Source organism: Erithacus rubecula (assembly GCF_903797595.1).
Source record: "Erithacus rubecula genome assembly, chromosome: 22".
Taxonomy (NCBI): domain Eukaryota; kingdom Metazoa; phylum Chordata; class Aves; order Passeriformes; family Muscicapidae; genus Erithacus; species Erithacus rubecula.
Genome location: NC_136674.1, coordinates 1,330,721 through 1,348,368, shown reverse-complemented (window position 1 = coordinate 1,348,368; position 17,648 = coordinate 1,330,721). Strand labels below are relative to the sequence as shown.

Below are 17,648 nucleotides of genomic sequence, written 5' to 3'. Positions count from 1 at the left end.
GGGACACCCAGAGCACCCCTGGGACACCCAGAGCCACACCCAGAGCATACCTGGGACACACAGAGCCACACCCAGAGCACACCTGGGACACACAGAGCACCCCTGGGACACACAGAGCATCCCTGGGACACACAGAGCCACACCCAGAGCATACCTGGGACACACAGAGCACCCCTGGGACACACAGAGCCACACCCAGAGCATCCCTGGGACACACAGAGCACCCCTGGGACACAGAGAGCACCCCTGGGACACAGAGGCACACCCCAGCACAAACCCAGGCTGAGAGCAGCTCCCCTGAGCCCCTGGCTGTGCCATGGATGGTGGGAGCTGGGAGCAACCAGCAGAACTCAGTTATTTATGGAGCAGGAGCTGCCAGCTGGGTCAGGACTTGCATATGTCACTGGGCTTGAAGTTTTGATATTGTAAGTTTAAAAGATTTTCCCAGAGTAGCAACATGAATTACCAAGTGCTGTGCTTCATGGCACTATATATTCCAGGCAGGCAGGGTTTGGAAGGGAAGCTTTTCAATGGAGAAATAGGAGATTAAAATGGGACAAAAACACCTTAAATGGCCCAAATGCTGCTTAACAGGGACACACCTGGTCAGGATGTGGTTAACAGAACTGAGCTAATTGGAGAATTACACAAAATTCTGTAAAGCCTGGTTTTATTTTTAGATAAAACCAGCAGTTTATGCTCTCTCCAGCCTGCACAAACATTAACTTGGGAGGCAGCTCCTTTAATGGGAGATGCATTTGTTCAGGGTAATGAGTGAGTGTGACAATGCCTGTCTGGGGATCTGTCAGGATCTGCACGTGGAAATTCTCCTTAAATCTTTGGAAAGCTCTGTAGGCAACTGGAGAAGTCTGTGCTGAGCATCACCACTACTGAGAAACCAGAGATCAGCATTCAGAATCAAATTCACCATTCTTCAGAAGTCATGAAAGTACCCAGCACATCAGTAATATCTGAATTTTTTAAAAGATTTCTCTAAGTTTAGAAGACCCCTCTGAAAATACAGGGGAAAATCCACAAATCTGAACTCACCCTATAAACCTCCAGCATGAGGGGGAAGTTTCCTAAAAACATCAGTATATTGTTTTACTAGAACCTGGTTTAATATTCTGGAAAACAAATTAAATTTAATTTTAAGTTCACACAGCCCCACATGAGCCCATTCCCCAAGTTTTCAATACTGAAGCTCATCAGTTCAGAGTTCACTTGTGACCTTCACAAGTGACTGACCCAACTCAAGGGTTAAGCTGAGCTGCTGGAGGTTATTAAAATGTTCTTTTCTTTCCTCATCTCCCCTCAAAGGCAGGAGTGAGGTAAAACACACTGACACTATCTGTGCTGGGATCTCAGAGCTGGATGGACTCCACAGCCAGCAGCTCACTGGAAAAATTAAATGGAAAAAGGGGGAGAAAGGTGACTCAGCACTTTGTGTTCTACATTCACAGTGCCCAAGTGATTTATTTTGCTGCTTCTCCTGCCTGGCAGAGAGATGATTACACAGGGAGATGTAAACATTTCTCTATTTAAATATTTTCCATGCATCCCATGCTCCATGGATTTTAGCATATGTAGGTATTTCAGTTAACCACACTGCTCCTGCACCATGGAAAACAGAAATACCACACCAGCCACAACCATTACAAAGAAGCCCATTACACTTCATAAAAATGATATAAAAGCACCTTCCATAATTTTACATCCTCCTACCCAGCTTATTCTTTATATCTTTAGAATTTAAAGGACACATTCACAGATTTTCTCCTATCTACTCAGGAAAATGTATAATTAATAATATTTTTTATTACAACCTACAGGATGAGCATCAGCAGTGATTCCTTTTCTATACTTTACTGAGCACTCTGATGAAAACTCTTTGGGAAAACAGCTGCCCAAATGATTGTACAAAACAATCAGACTGACTTAACTGATCACATTTTCACATCTGCTGCTGTCAGCTTACCTTTACACTCCCCTTCCTCTGGCTAAGTTGAATGGCAATGTTGTGCTGCATTACAATGTATTACAAGGCTGGAAACAAGATGCTCTAGTGGAAGTGTCCAGCCCATGGCAGGGCAGGAATGGGATGGGCTTTAAACCCAAAATACTCTGAGATTACCTGAGCCACCACAACCTACAGTAAGAGCCTAAACAGGGGCTTCAGGCTGCTCTTTAAAATGCTGATTATTGTATCCAGATGATTCAGCAATTCAGGGGTCCTGGGTGACAGAGCCCAGCCCACAGCCTGTCAGCCACAGCTGTGGGTTTGTCTGAAGCCACTCTAGCTCTGGTCACAATGCATGAAATACTTTTCATTGTAGAGCATCTTAATAACATGACAACCCATCAATACCTTTACTATTACCTAGAGCCTATAATAACCACTAACATTACCATATTCATGGTACTATTTTCCAAGCACAAAAGTCAGCCAGAAGTTGTTTTTCAGTTTTCTTTCAGTGGAAAATTCTGAGATCTTTCTTTCCACTTGCAACATTGGCTTTCTTGTTTGCCTGTGAAAATCCTTCTGTTTGGTAAAAACATCTTTTGTTTGAGGTGGTTTTATCCTTTGCTTTGAGTCATAAAAACCTCTTTTCACTCATTTTACCCTTTGCCTTCTTAGTTACCCAGCAAGACCGGCTCAGCAATTGTTTTCTACATCAGAAGTTGCTATTATTTCTATTTCAGATTCTACATTCAAAGACCTGAATATATCCAGAGATGTGGAAATCGTTATCTTTTCCAACAACCCACCAGATGTCAGTATCCCTTCCCAACGCCCCCACCAGCCCCAGCTCTGTACCTGTCCTGTCCTGGAGTCTGTCACCTCCTTGTAGAGGCTGATGTCCAGGTAATAGCCCGACTCGTTGGTGAGGAAGAGGCGGATGGGGATGGCCCTGCCCGTGGGGGTCAGGCGGATGTTGATCTTCAGCTCAGCCTGCAGCACCCGCAGCTTCCAGAGGCGGCTGCCATAGCGCATCACCATGGAGCGCACCGACTCCTCGATCTGAAACACAGCCTGCCTCAGCACCCTGCCTGGGGACACAGCCCTGCCTGGGGACAGCCCTGCCTGAGCCTGGGGACACAGCCCTGCCTGGGGACAGCCCTGCCTGAGCCTGGGGACACAGCCCTGCCTGGGGACAGCCCTGCCTGAGCCTGGGGACACAGCCCTGCCTGGGGACACAGCCCTGCCCGGGGACACAGCCCTGCCTGGGGCTGGGGACACAGCCCTGCCTGGGGACACAGCCCTGCCTGAGCCTGGGGACACAGCCCTGCCTGGGGACACAGCCCTGCCTGGGGACACAGCCCTGCCTGAGCCTGGGGACACGGGCTGGAAGGTCCTTTCCCAGCCAAACCATTCCTGGATCTATCGCTGCTCTGTCCTCCCATCCCACTGCTCCAAGGTGATGAACAAGCATCACACACCAGCACATGGGCCAGTGCAGTTACATCACCTTGGTGACCTCATCCTAAACCTTGAGACAGGCAGGAACTGCTCCTGGGGACTACTGATGTAGTGGGACAGTGCTGGATTCACATCCCTGTTCCCTCCATCCACGTCCCTGTCTCCTCATGGCACACAGAACCACAGAATGGTTAAGTTGAAAAAGACCTCAACCACCACACCCACCTTCCCCAGCACAGGGACCCCCTGCCTCCCCTGCACAGCACCACTCACACCTGGGAACTACAGAATTCAGGGGAGCCAAATCCTTGGCAAGCAGTTCTGTAGCCCTTGCATGCACAATAATCACATTTCACTGCCTGCATGGAGCTTTAAATCAACAAAGCAATTACCACTTGGAGCTGGGCCTTCTGCTCTTCTATTAAACTTTATAAAATACCACTGTGGGCAAAGTGCATATTAAAAGAAGGCAATTTATAGGCTGGGTTAAACATTTTTCCCAAAAAAGTCTCTTTTGCACAGCAGCTCAAGGAAAACTCATGGTTTGGATCTGAGGGCAGCCCAACTTCAAGGGGTGAAGATCCCAGCTTCTTCTGAACTTCCTGGGAACCAACAGCTCTGGACACACCAGGAAAGGTTCATTCAAAAGGGATTTAAGCCACCAATTTTTAATCATGATTTAAAAGTCAGCAAGCAAGAGAGTTACTTTGATACCCAATCCATCTTTTTAAACTTTCAGCTGTTCTCCTCAGGAAAGGTCAGCTCTCATCTTTGGGTACCCATGAACTGAATGCTGATTTCCAGATAGATTCAGCCAGGACTTGGGACTTGCTTTGTGGTGATTCTGCCTGCCACAAACATCCTTTATGACTGAACACTTTCATCTGTGCATCTACAAAGCTTAATGTTCATTTATTTATAACATTCATCTCTGTGGTTTTGTATCAGAGATTGAAAATGAGGCACTTCTGTAGCTGAATTTACAGATTCTTTTTAAGTTCCTAATTTAGCTCATGTATTATTTGGATGGAATCTGAATTTTGTAACAAACAGAAGAGCATTTACATCTGCTTCCTTATTAAAAGTGTTTACCTCAAACACACAATGAAAAAATAGGTTTAGTTTCAAACACAAAACACATTTCTAATAATTGTCCCTCAGTTTACACAGAGGAGTTGAGCTGCACAACCAACCAGCTTTAGACTGCCAGAGGGCAGGGCTGGATGGGATATTGGGAAGAAATTCCTGCCTGGGAGGGTGGGGAGGCCCTGGAAAAGGCTGTTCCTTCTCTGGAAGTGTCCAAGGCCAAGCTTGGATCAACCTGGGGCAGTGGAAGGTGTCGGGGTTGGAACAGGATGAACTTTAACCAAACCATTCCATGATCCTGTGGCTCTGTGACTAACACTGCTCTTAGGAGAAGCCTGGAAGGAGCAGCAGGCTGGTCTGGGCAGGAGCTCCCACCTTGGAGGGGTCCATGATGACAGTGGGCACGAAGTTGAGGAAGATGTGGTTGCAGTCCGTGCGCACGTTGGTGTTGTTGAAGGCGACCTCCAGCTCGTCCATGGCCTCCAGCAGCAAACGCTCCCCCTCGTTCTGCAGGTACTCAAAGGAGGCTTCCTGCCAACAGAGAAGGGGCTTTTTACTCCCAAATCACTGCCTGAGAATGCAGGAGGGTTTGGTGGAGAGAACAGCCCTGCAGCAGATCCACCCCCAGTGTTCCCAGTGCCTGCATCCCACACCTGGCTGCCCCGTGCTCTCCTTTAGCTCAGAGCAAATCTGAAACCAGACAGGACAAGCCACTGCTGCCTCAAGATCTAAGGACTTATGACTCTCTTCTTGAGCCCCTGAAAAACCTCCCTGGAGCACAGGGATACCAGGATTTCAAAGAGCAAGGACAGGGCACAGCCCCCAGCCCTCCATCCTGGGAATTGTCAGTTTTGGATCCTGCAGCTCCCCAGGATGACCCTGGGTTTCACTCAGCACCTTGGATGATACCTTAAGTTTTAGCTTTCATTTTTTCCAGATTCTGTACTGCCTTAGTGTGTGACCCTGAACTTCATATAAAGTGTCAGCAAGTTCTCACAGCTCAGTCACACAAAACAATCCTTTTCCAGCCCCAGAACCAAGGACACTGCTGCAGCTTCAGCCCCAAAAAGTGCAAACAGCAGCAAATTGAGGAGAGAATCTAGGAGGATGGGACTGCAGAACCTGCAGCTGGAATTGGGCAATTAACCCCAATATGGAAATGGATCAAAACTTATAAAAATGTGAAAACTTGTGACCCAGGATATTAGATGGAACTGCAGTTGTGCTTTTGCACTGCCCAAGGTGAATCCTTTGAAAGCCTTTTAACAAATCCCTACTTCATTCCTTTAACTCCTTCCAGCATCATGGAAAGGGACAAACTCACCTTGGTCACCAGGTCTGAGTGCCTGATGATGGCCCTGACGAAGAACCTGTAGTCTGTGACCTCTGTGCCCACCTCCACCTTGGCAGCCCCCAGGTACAGGTGCATTTTGTGGTTGGCACAGGGGATGGCTGTGAGGTCGAAGTTCCTCATGCGGTTCAGCTCCAGCTGGAAGGCCAGGGCTGGCTCCAGGTGCCTGTAAATCCTGTCCTCCTCAAACTGCAGGGCCCATGGACACAGCAGAGGGTGGGGAAGAGTGCATTGCAAAGGTGAGACACTAATGAAATTTCATATTTAACTCAAACACTAAAAATTCAAACAAATCCAACCCAGACTTTTCTAGCTGGGAGTCACTGGGAGCTGTGAAATTGTTGAAGCACTGAGAGCATAACACAAATTGCAGAACAGCAAGTTCTCAAGTTCAACCCCCTCAAAAAACCTTCTTTTCCATAGAACCAGAAAGTTTTGTCCTGATTCTGAGTTGTGAAAGAAAATTAAAGCAACCACTTGAAGAAAAGTATTAAGAATATCCAACTCACCTTATCCCGGGCACGGAAGGTGAAGAACTTTGGGAATTCCCTCTGTTTGAAAATAAAAACAACAGTGTCAGCCCTCCCAAAGCAAGCACTGATGTCCCCAGAGTGCTCTCAGGCCACTCCTGGGGCAGCCCCACAGCACAGGAGGTGACACAAGTTGTTCCCAGCTACTTTTTTAACATCACAAAGGTGGGGGGAAAATCAAGTCCCCTTCCAGACAGCAGAGGAAGCTTAAACCTGCCCTCACTAATGCAAAAGAGGATACTTGATTGGCTTGAGATTATTACTGCCAGTTATTAACAGATAACAACACAGAAGTGGGAAACTTTTTCTAGTTCTGTTATGATTAAGATTCCTGTGGAAATGTCTGGAGTGATATGAACACTCTGTTATGGATGCAGATGTACACAGAACAATGATTTTATTCTAGAGCTCTCTTCACACCATTACTGCCAGAAATACTCTCCTCCCAAGGAAAACTGGGAGTTGGAATCAAATAACTTTATTCTTCTCTGTGGAACAGTAAAAAATTACAAAAATCCCACACACACCACTCAGTTTCTCGGGTTTTCTGTTGCAGAGATAAAACCCTGGCAGAGCCTTGAGAGTTTTTTGAAATATTGTACAAATCTTAGACAGCATCCTGTGCCTCCAGTTCCATCCAGGCAAATCCATGCCCTGCTCTGGAACTGCACTTTCACTGGGCAGAGCTTTGCACCACATGAGAACATTGCTGCCTGTGCTGAAGGTGACCTGGAGGGACACACACAACTTGCCAGGACTGTCTTACTAAGCAAAACACAGGGAACCTGACCTGGGGCCACTGAATTTCTGGCTCACATTCCATTATCCATGAGAGATGAACAAGCCCAGCTGGAGGGAGTGTGACAACCAGTGACACTGTGCAAGCCACCACTGAGCAACACAGATTTTAAGGCTGGAAATACTGTTCTGGTCAGTCATTTTCCTTCCCTCCTAGGTAAAAAAAACCCCAAACATCACTTGGTGACTCTCAGCTGAGCAAAACAACTTGTGTTTTGTCTTCCAAAATAAACAGTGGTACAAGAAATGCTGCCTAAAAATTCAATATTTCCATTGTCTGTGAGCCTCTTCCATGATTCCTGACTTCTCCCAACCCCTCCTACCTGCTCTCCTCTGCATGCTGCCAGCTTCTCCCACCATCTCCAGCCTCATTCCACCACTAATGGAATTGCTTCCAAGGCACCTCACTGGTGTGCTGGGCAAATATCATCATTAGATGTGCACACACACAAAAAAATCCTCAGTGCCCTGGTACCAAAATCCAAAAGAGTGCTCCATTTCCTAGGCAGAAGAATTATACCCCTGCTGTGTTCTAATCAACCAACCATCATCAAGACAATCAAAATAATTTGCCTAAATTAGCCAATCAAGACACCCTGCAAACTGCAGAATGCAAGAAGCTACACCAGAAATCATCAGAGTTGATTATTATACTAATAATCACGTTAAAAACCTAATGAGATGAGGAAATTGGAAGCTTGCTGGAGCAACTCTCTATTACCTCAACATGCTGGGAACTAATTATATAGACTGTAATTAAAACAAAAACAAACCCAAGCCCAGGCCCTGGCTAAGTTAATAGTTGGTCCAGTAATGAAGGGGCTGGGAGAGCAGGCAGTAATAAAGACTGACAGAGCAGCTCCCAGAGGTGCTCCTCAAACTTTGCAGCCAGCTGACACCAAACTGAGGATCCAGGGAGAGCTTGGGGCTGGTTCCTTCTGTTCTGTGCCTCCTTCCTGACCTCTGACACATCCCACAGCATTTACTCAGCAACTCTGATTTTTCATCCCCCCAACACCCGTTCTGTTCTCTAAAACTTCCTTTTTTCAAACCTAAAGCCTAGATTTTCTTGCTAAATTTCCCAAAAAATCTCTCCACAAAATCCAGATTCCTAAGCCATGGGCTGACACTTCTGTGCCTGCACTGGGAGCAACAATTCCCACGTGGTGACTCCCACAGAGGTTCCAACACTATTTCTGCTGCTTTGTGAACTTGTTTTCCCTTTTCTAGACCAGCACAGGGTGAATTTCTTGCACTTGAAGGGCTTCTGACAACTTCCAGAATTGAGAAGTAGATACCCAGGAGCTAAAAATCTGGTTTATGCCTTATATTTCCACCTAGCCAGGCCTCACTGATGCCCAGGCCCTGGGGAGAGAAGTAATTCTCAGCAGTAAGAGCATCCAACATTTCCCACACCACAAAACCACTCTGCAAAATTTAACAAGTCCCTTCAGCGACTGCTCTAAGTTATTTTAAAATCAGTAAGAAGCCAAAAGAAATCACCAGACTAGCTAGGAAATAAGATTTCACTGATAATTGCACTTGAGAACAGAAGACAACACAAGGAGATTTTGCTCAGAGTGGCTTCCTGAGCTCAGCCAGGTAACGAGGGAGACTCAGAGGCTCAGTGGCCCCTCTGAATGCCCAGAGTGGGTTTGCAGCCAGGTGTCCAAATAAACACTCCAACAGTTCAGTGTGGGCATGGAATGAGATCCAAATGGGAAGCCCAGAGCCCCCTGAGTGTCTCCTGGCCTCACTCAGGAATGGCACCGTGCTCCAGGCCCTTTTTACTTACATGGAATCTCTGATCCACCTCATAGTTGACCTGTTTCCTGAAGTCCTTACAAACGAAACATACACACATAGGAAGAAAAAAACAAAAGCAGAAGACAGCTAGCAATTAGGATTAAAATCAAAAATTAATTAATTCAAGAATACAAGAGGCATCAAGATTGTTTACAATTGTAAATTAATTTTCTTAAGCGAATTCATGAAAACCATCTCAAGTTTTAGAGGACAAAAACAGCAAAGAGAGAACTAAATACAGCATTTAATTTGAAGAAAAAACATGTCAGATGCCAATGGTATCATGAGCTAGAAACCAAGGAGTCCTGAGCATCAGGAGAGATGTAGAAATACCTTTTGTGCCACAAGGAAAGTCAGCCTCCGAATGCCATGTTCAATCAGCACTGATTTCTGCAAAAACAAGGGTGGAAACAGCTGATTGCACTGGCAGGGAAAGAACAGACTGAGATCTGAAATCCTCTGTGAAGTGAAAAAGCTCTGCACATCCTTCTGAGCTCCTGCTTCCCTTCAGCTTCCCTAGTGCAGCATAAATCCCCAAATCCCTTCCACCTGAGCAGGTGAATAACTAAACCCCAGGAACAGAGAATTCCAGCTCAGCCTGGCCAAGCAGGAGTGCAGCAAAGTCACACCCAAATCTTGTAGGAAATACCCTTGGTCATTTGCCAAGATTGTTTTTGAAGGGAGAATGGTGGAGATGTGGTAAGGTCATGGGAAATGATGGAAAATGAGTTTTAGAGGAGGTAACCCATGGAAGAATGTAGCTCACACTTGCTTTTGGCACAGTAAGCTCCAGAGCACAGATCCAGGCTCAGCCTGGAGAAGGTTTGGGGGGGTCTCACTGTGACCTCCCAGTACTTTAAAGTAGAAGGGAGAGACACTTTTTGCATGGGCAGAGAGGAACATGACAAGAATCAGATGGACAATGGTCAGATGGGATGTCAGGAAGGTCCCTTCCAACCCAAACCATCCTGAGATTCCAAGATTCCCCATTGCTAAGGTGATACAAGTCAGATGTCAGTTATTTTTTTTTTTTCAAACAGATATATTTGAATATCCATTCTGGCTGCTTCTCCCTCGTGTTCCCTCAGCCCCCTCTCTGCCATCAAAATTTGCCACACCACTGATCCTCTGAAGTGCTAAGGTCTCATAATTGTCCTATTTTTTCAAACTTTTCTCCTTCCTGCTCTCCTCTTCCAATTTAAAAGCAAAGAACACAAAAAGGAACAACAACTCAGCTCAAGCAGGAACAAACCAGCCCCTCTCTGCACAGCCTGTGATGTTTTACTAAGGTTAAGCCCTTTGGAAATGAGCAGCAGTGACTATATTCATGGCAAGAGGAAGAAAATAACTTTAATAATGCCATGATTTAAAAAGCAAAAATTGTTATTGCTTTTAAAATTCCACAAGTGGCAGACAATAACAGCAGAGCAACAGGATTCTGATTACATGGTAATAATGTGGGTCTCCCAGCAAGGCCACAGCTATTACAGAGTGATTAGCCATCAGCACCTGGAGAAACTCCATTTCCACTGACTGCCTCAATCTCCTCCACAAGTCATTTACAAGTATATGATCCTAATTTCTATTAAAAAAACCACACACAACATGCTGGGACTAGAAGATTATTTGGACAATTTGGATCAACCTATTTGATAGTTTAATGTGGTTTTGGATTTTTTTTTTATTTATAGATATATTTTATTTCTTTGCTTTTCTCCCCTCCCATAAAACGCCTGGAGCATGATCAAGCAGATGAAAAGCAGAAGTAGTTTTAATTCTTAGATTTGATTGTTTTCCTTGTTTAAAGGGACAGGAAGCTACTGAAGACATGTAGATGTCAGTCCCACTTTGGAATCCCTGATTTTTGCAGGATATGTTCCCACCTCCCACACTGAGAAGTTGTGGAGCCCTTTCAGTGCTCCCCAAACCAGTGCAGCATCAGGAATTCCAGCTCCTGCTGGGATATTCAGCTCCACAAGCTGGTGGAATTCTTCACACCAGAAAAGCAGGTGCAGGCAGAGACCAGAATGGACACAAGGAGGCTTTTCCCAACTCAGGCTGTCCCAGCACTCACACCTGGGACTCTGAAGTGTCTCCCACACTTGGGAAGGGGCAACAGAACATGCCAAATAATTGCTCCTCATGCCAGAAATATTGTATAAGGATGATGCTCCAGCATGCTAACAAGGGCAATAAATTTTAATTGCATTAAGACTATGGTGATTCACAAATACAGGACATCTTAATGTCATTTGACATGTTCTGTTGCTCATGCAACAACGTTATCACCAGGCAAAGGGACAGAACACTTTTCAAAGTATGTGGATGGACCTGATGTGTTTAAAACCTTCCAAGTTTTTCATCCCACCAAAAATTCAAGGGAAGAAGTCCTGACTTGATAGATTAAAAGGAGAAACAAAGACCTGGTAGCTTCAGGAAGGTTCAGCTCCATCCAGCCAAAGCAATGGGAATGCTTTAGATGGGACAAATCAAGGATGTAGCTGTTCTGAAATCAAACAAAACCCCCCAAACCTGGGAACACAGAGACTTTCCCCATCCTGCAGAAGGCCAGAGAGGCAGAGGGGAGCAGAGGGAGCAGGGCCTCACCTTGCTCTGGGTGAACTCCCTGAACATGGCAGCCAGGCTGTCGTCGTCCACGTCGCTGTCGGTTTTGATGGCCACGTTGAGGATGTGGATGGGCTCCTCCCGGGCACTCTGCAGGACAAGGGAACATCCCCCATGGGGAATCATCAGTCATTTAACACCTGCCAGCCCTCACTACAGGCTCACTAAACCCAGCCTTAAAGCAGAGATGCTCTGGGGGAAGTGACCCCACCAGGGAAAACTCTGGAGGGAAATCCTTGAGCAAAGAGCCTCATAAATCTGCAATTTCACAGAAGTCAATGTCCACAAACATCAAACAGGAGCCTCCTTTGGAGAATCCAAGTCTGAGGATGAGATAGGCCTTGACCCTGTGCCCTCTCCTTACAGGATTTTGCATCAAGGAAAGTAATTAAATTAATCAAAGTGTAGGGGCAAAGCAATATGAGTTTTCATATCCACAACAACACAGAATAATGTGGAAACATCAGTTCCATTAGGGTTCCAAGAAATTACAGATTCAGTCTCCAGGAGCCTGTGATTAACTAGGAAAAAGTGAGTCTGGACAGGAAATGACCTTGGTGAGGTGAGGGGACGTAAAGAGAGGGATCTGAGGATATTAAGGTTGACAATAATATTCTGGAAAAGGCTACAGTGCTTACACCCATCAGGATCAGTGGATGGGTGGAAAACAAAGCCCTGTTCTGGACACAGGCTGTATTCCAGCAGAGCTTCCCACTCCTGTGTCCTGAGGGAAATGCACTTCTATCCCTATGGATTAGGGACCACCTGCCTCCTCTGCACCTGTTCTCCACAGCACTGCAAAAACTCAGCAGCTCCACCAGCTTTTCCTCCCAAAAACAGTTCCAAGAGGTGGAGCAGAGGGAAGAATCAGGGTTTAAGGTGACTGTGAAGGGTGTAAGACAGGAAACACGGCGAGTCAGACACAGGACAAAGAGGGCTGAAGATGCAGTTCAACATCCTGTGCAGAGAGAGGGTCTGGAGACTTAATGGTGGCTTTAAACTCTGTTATGCTGCTGTGGATCCAGGAATTCTGCTGATGCTAAAAGCCATAAACTAAATTTACATGGAGAGCAAGAGGCTGAGCCATAGTTTGAGAACAGAGCTGGAAAGCGGCCGCCTACGCCGAGTCACCCGCTGTGGAACAGGCAAGCAAATCACAGCCATAAAGACACAAAGCTAAGTGCAGCTGGGGAGGGGCAGCCAGCCTCAGCCTGCTGCCAGCCTGAGAGCACCTTCCAGAAAAAAACCCACCCTACCTTGTCTTCATCATAGAGGGAAGCGTGGCCGGCCTCGGGGAACGTGGGGCTCTGCGGGGGAGAGTCGCAGAAGCATCCCATGACTTCATCAAAGATCCTGGAATGCAGCAGGAAGGGGCTGTCACCACCAGAGCACTGCCAGCACAGCCAGCACTGAACCCAGCAGTGCTGGCAGGAAAGGGTCCTTCTCCTTCCCTCAAAGATGTGGGGGTAATTCCTCAAACCAGTCTGGATTGTCCTACATTTGTCAGAGACTCTGGGTGCAGGCTGAGGGCTCTGTTTGGGGTTTGCCTTTCCCAAAAGGTTGGAAGCACAAATAACCCCCCCCACACACACCCATCCCAGAGCATCAGGAGACATCAGCACGTTCCCAAATGATCTCCAAGCAGCAGGAACCCGGGATGCTGATCCCTGACTGCAAAGGGGACACACACAGAGGGATCCAAACAGGGAAACACACTCAGAACCAGCCTAACCCCAGCTCTAGAGCTGGCAAAGCTTTCCCCCAGCTCTGTGGGGGCCCAGGTGGGCAGGTGGCCACAGAAAGAAGCCCCACACACCTGACAAAGTCCTCGAAGGTGCGGAAGGAGACCATGCCCCCCATCCTCTGGCACGGGGGCGTGAAGGAATTGTCCAGCAGCACATCGCTGACACTGGCCACGTGCACCATCCCATAGTGGTTGAGGTTGGAAGAGAAGGACATTCTGAACAGCAAGGAATGAGAGCACAGTCAGCAGGGCCAGGGGACAGCACTGGGAGCAGGTTTGGGCACAGCTGGAGTGTGGCTGTGCAATCCCCGCTGGATTCCCCTGCCCTGCCTCTGGTGCCACCCTTACCTGGATGCTGCCCAGTGACAGCAGCACTCAGAGTTGGCAAACAATGCAATAACCCCTTAAAACAGGTATTTCTTGAGATGACAGGAGAATTCTGGCTATGCAAAGCCAAACTTATTTTTCTTCCTGTCTTTATGTTTTGCTTTGTGGGTGGAACGTGATTCAAACAGCAGCAATTTTAAGATTTGACACTTGAAGGATTCAGTACATTTTTACAAATTAGGTTGAAGCACACCATGCTGTATTATCTTATTGATTCCATGATTTTTCTGATCATATTGTAATTTGCACTCCTCAAATGCAGTGTGGTACAGTGATTTCAATATTCTTTACTGAGTCTTACACTCATATTCCTACCCTTTCTGTTCAACAAACAACTGGAGGTGGCACTCAGTGCTCTGGGCTGGTTGACAAGGTGGGGATCAGTCACAGGTTGGACTCCATGGTCTTGAAGGTCTTTTCTAACCTAACTGAACCTGTGATTTTTATGTTTTTTTAAAGACACAAAATGCCATGGTCAAGACTAGCAGAGGAATCTTCTCACATAGTGAGCAAAAAGCACACAACTAGCTTGGACCTTTCTCTGGTGACCACAGCTGGGGTTTGGCTTCTCTGCAGTAATTATCACCAATTTCTGAGCTGTATGACAGACTCATCTTCATCCAGAGTTATTTCAAGAGCTGCCTGTGATGTGGTGACACTTCTGCAGAGACACAAGCAGGGAGCTGGCCCAGGGACCACATTCTCCTCACTCACTCTCCCTGCACTTGGGGACACATTAATTTTGCTCCTCCCAAGTGCTGCCACAGCAGGAGGAGATGGGGAAGAAGGTCAGGGAATTGATTCCCCACCACTCAGAGTGCCTCAGAGCTGTGAAGTCCAAGGTGCTCAGCTCAGTGGGGAAAGCAGGAGCAGCCACTGTGGCTGAGCACTCCTGCCACAGCCCCTCCCAGCTTTGCTGAGATTTCCTCCTTCCCACACACCAAAGCCACTGTGATCCAGCCCTGAGTACAGTGTTAACAAGTCTAAAGTATCATCAGTGTGATTAATAGCTCTCCATGCTTAAAGTCACTCTCTGTTTCCTCAATTTATCTCTGATTAAGAGCCGTGAGACTTCCAAGCCCATTTTTACTATTTTTCCCTAAATAGGCTTGTAAGCAGTAATAAATAATAGGTATTCAGGTTTTGAAAGAGGAATTTTTCAGGACATGCCTTGGTGTACATTTCTTACAACTAATACAAAAACTATCACAGAACAGGAACTGAACAAAAAGACAGGAGACATTTTTCATGTATTATTTAAAACAAGAAATACTTTTCAACTGAGACACAGGAGGAAAAATTAGCATCCAAACCACAACAAAACATGCTGTCAGCTGTTTGAGATGTAGATCCATCTATGGTGTGAGGGAGGTGAAACAGCCCTGACAAATTCTAAGCTGGGCTGGGAGGAACTGCCTTGGATCACTGTGACACCCTGGAAATCCAAAAAAGACCCTAGGACAGCACCTTGCTGTGTAACACACTGCAGATGAGCTGAGTCACCCAGCAAATTTTGTTGCATGCAAAGATTTTATTTTGTTTTTTCCTAAAGAAAAGCTGAAAACATGTTTTAGACAAAGTGAGAGGAAAAGGGAAGGTAAAAGAGTTATGGTTGGGAGTTTCCCAAGTAAAGAGAAGGGCACTACAACAAAACATGTTAAAACATTCAGGATTAGGCTATTTCTTTCTAGTGTGGCTTTTGAAATTTGAGAAGATGAGGAGTACCATACCTGTTCAGTGTGGGGATGTTCCCTCTGTAATCAAACAACCACAGTTAGTCACAGACTGGTTAGTGAAAGAACCATCATCAAACTGATGCACACAATCAGCAACACCTTTACAACTGACTCTCCCAAATTTGGGAGAGCTCCCAGCACCTGCCTTCACCTGCCAGGGGCAGAGGAAAACTGGAATATCCCAGAACACCTGCTCACCTCCCATTGCTGCCCCCTTTGCACACACCAAGCAAGACCAGAGGGCAGCTTGCACTCCCTGACAGAGCAGCAAACAGCAGAGATGCAAAAAAGAAAATAAAAAAAATCACCATCTCACACAGGAAAATTGCAACAGGTTGAGGAAAAGAAGCCAAATCCTCAGTGCCAAAGCTCCAGGCTGAGCAGCAGCCCACGCACAGGCTCCCACCATGCAGGAACAGAGCACACACAGCACCAGGGAACACTCTGCATTTCCAGCACTCACTGAAAAGAACAACCTTAAGGCTAAAAAGAACAAATTTAAGGCTAAAAAAGAACAAACTTAAGGCTAATTTGAGGAAAACTTTACTAATTCTATTATAATATCAACTCAGCTCTCCCCATATTTGCATGCAGCCCAGGGCTTGGTGATGCACACAGGGCAGAGAGGAGTGAGGGGCACATTTTCACAGCAGCACAGCCCAGCCCACTGCTGGAACAGCCAGGAGAGTTCTCCATGCAAGATGCAAACATTGCTGGGATCTGACATGCAAAATAGCACAGATTAAATTTTTTTAACAAGTCCTTGCACACAGGAGGATTGTGCAAAGGGATGAGCAAGAATTAAAAGATGGAGAGGAGAGCTTTGAGGAACATGTGAGTGGACATTCACCCCCCTTCCCTTCAGGAGATCAAAACACATTTTTTTGACATCCCAGACCATAGGCAAGACCCCAAGTTACTGAGCACAGAGTCTCAGTGTTCAATGACCAGTGTGCTCCATGGTGACACTGCCCAGCCTGCCTGCCCTGCTCTGTCCCAAACTGGGTTGGTCACAGCAGAGATGATGTGTTGGGTGCATTACTGGGGGCACAAAAAATTCCCATAATATCCTTAAACCATATGGGGAAAAAAATACCTAAAAACATGTATGTTATGGTGTAAGTAACACAAGTATTTCATTTTTGGGGGGATGGTGGGGACAGCCCCTGTGCTGCAGAGCTTGTGGTCAGGACAGAACAAGCCCTCAGGGGGTTGGGACTATTTTGTGAGCTTGGCAAAGAGTGGGAAAGCTGCATGTGATCTACTTCAGTTGGAAAAAATAGTCTGGAGAGGACTGGCAGTTCCTACCCCCAGCAGGAACACTCCTGTAGCCATCCCTGGAAGGCTTTCAGAACAGAGAGGGACAAAAAAACAGCACAACAAATGTTCAGTTCAGCCTCAAGAAGGGCACCCTGGTGCTGAGCTCTGGGAGCTTCTCCTGCCACTCCACACAGAGCTGGAGAGGCTCAGGCAGGAGCAGCAAGGAGGGAAACAAGGAGGAGTGGATGGAAACAGAGAGAGCAGGTTCAAATGGGATGTCAGGGAGAAATTCCTCCCTCTGAGGGAGGGGAGACCCTGGTACAGGGTGCCCAGAGCAGCTCTGGCTGCCCCAGGATCCCTGGAAATGCTCCAGGTTGGATGGGGCAGGTGTCCCTGCCTTCCCTAATAAGATCTTGAAGGTTCTTTCCAGCCCAAACCATCCCTGGTTCTGGTCAGGGCCCCTGGCAGCACCAGGGGTGACACAGGCACAGCCATGGGGCAGTGCTGGCACCCACAGCCTCACACCCTGCCCTCCACAGCAGCCCCAGCCCTCCTCTGACCCCTCCTCTGACCCCTCCTCAGCTCCCAGAATGGCCCTTCCTGACCAGGAACTGATCCCAGCATGGATCAGCTCTGTGCCCATTGCTCCTGCACCTCCTGGGGACTCTGAATTCAGTTCCCCTCACCCCCTCCTGCTTTTCTTTCCCTCTTTCTGTGGGAACAGGAGCTCTTCCCACACCAAGGCTGTGCAAAGCTGCAGCTGTGAGTGAGTGCCAGCACAGGGCAAAGCTTTGGAAATGAGGCAGCAAAGCAGAATCAGCAGAGGTTGGCTCAATAACCCACTTGTAGTTATTAACAGCAGTACCACAGGAGAAAGAGCAATTCCACTGGCTCTGACCAGTGC

The 17,648-nt window shown here is 47.0% G+C and overlaps 1 protein-coding gene across 6 annotated transcripts in view; it reads right to left on the bottom strand.

The window, feature by feature from the left end:
• ACACA (acetyl-CoA carboxylase alpha) overlaps positions 1 to 17,648 on the bottom strand; it is a 100,308-nt gene that overhangs the window by 43,313 nt on the left and 39,347 nt on the right. For 4 of the 6 annotated variants that reach the window (XM_079325281.1, XM_079325282.1, XM_079325285.1 and 1 more), the window contains 10 exons: positions 15,479 to 15,502; positions 13,434 to 13,577; positions 12,874 to 12,970; positions 11,600 to 11,707; positions 9,326 to 9,382; positions 8,982 to 9,026; positions 6,368 to 6,409; positions 5,832 to 6,047; positions 4,883 to 5,038; positions 2,819 to 3,022 (listed from right to left, as the gene is read on the bottom strand). In XM_079325281.1, the coding sequence (XP_079181407.1) occupies positions 2,819 to 3,022; positions 4,883 to 5,038; positions 5,832 to 6,047; positions 6,368 to 6,409; positions 8,982 to 9,026; positions 9,326 to 9,382; positions 11,600 to 11,707; positions 12,874 to 12,970; positions 13,434 to 13,577; positions 15,479 to 15,502 (1,093 nt within the window). The remainder of the gene's footprint in view (positions 1 to 2,818; positions 3,023 to 4,882; positions 5,039 to 5,831; positions 6,048 to 6,367; positions 6,410 to 8,981; positions 9,027 to 9,325; positions 9,383 to 11,599; positions 11,708 to 12,873; positions 12,971 to 13,433; positions 13,578 to 15,478; positions 15,503 to 17,648) is intronic. The other 2 variants (XM_079325284.1, XM_079325283.1) reach the window with 2 other exon arrangements.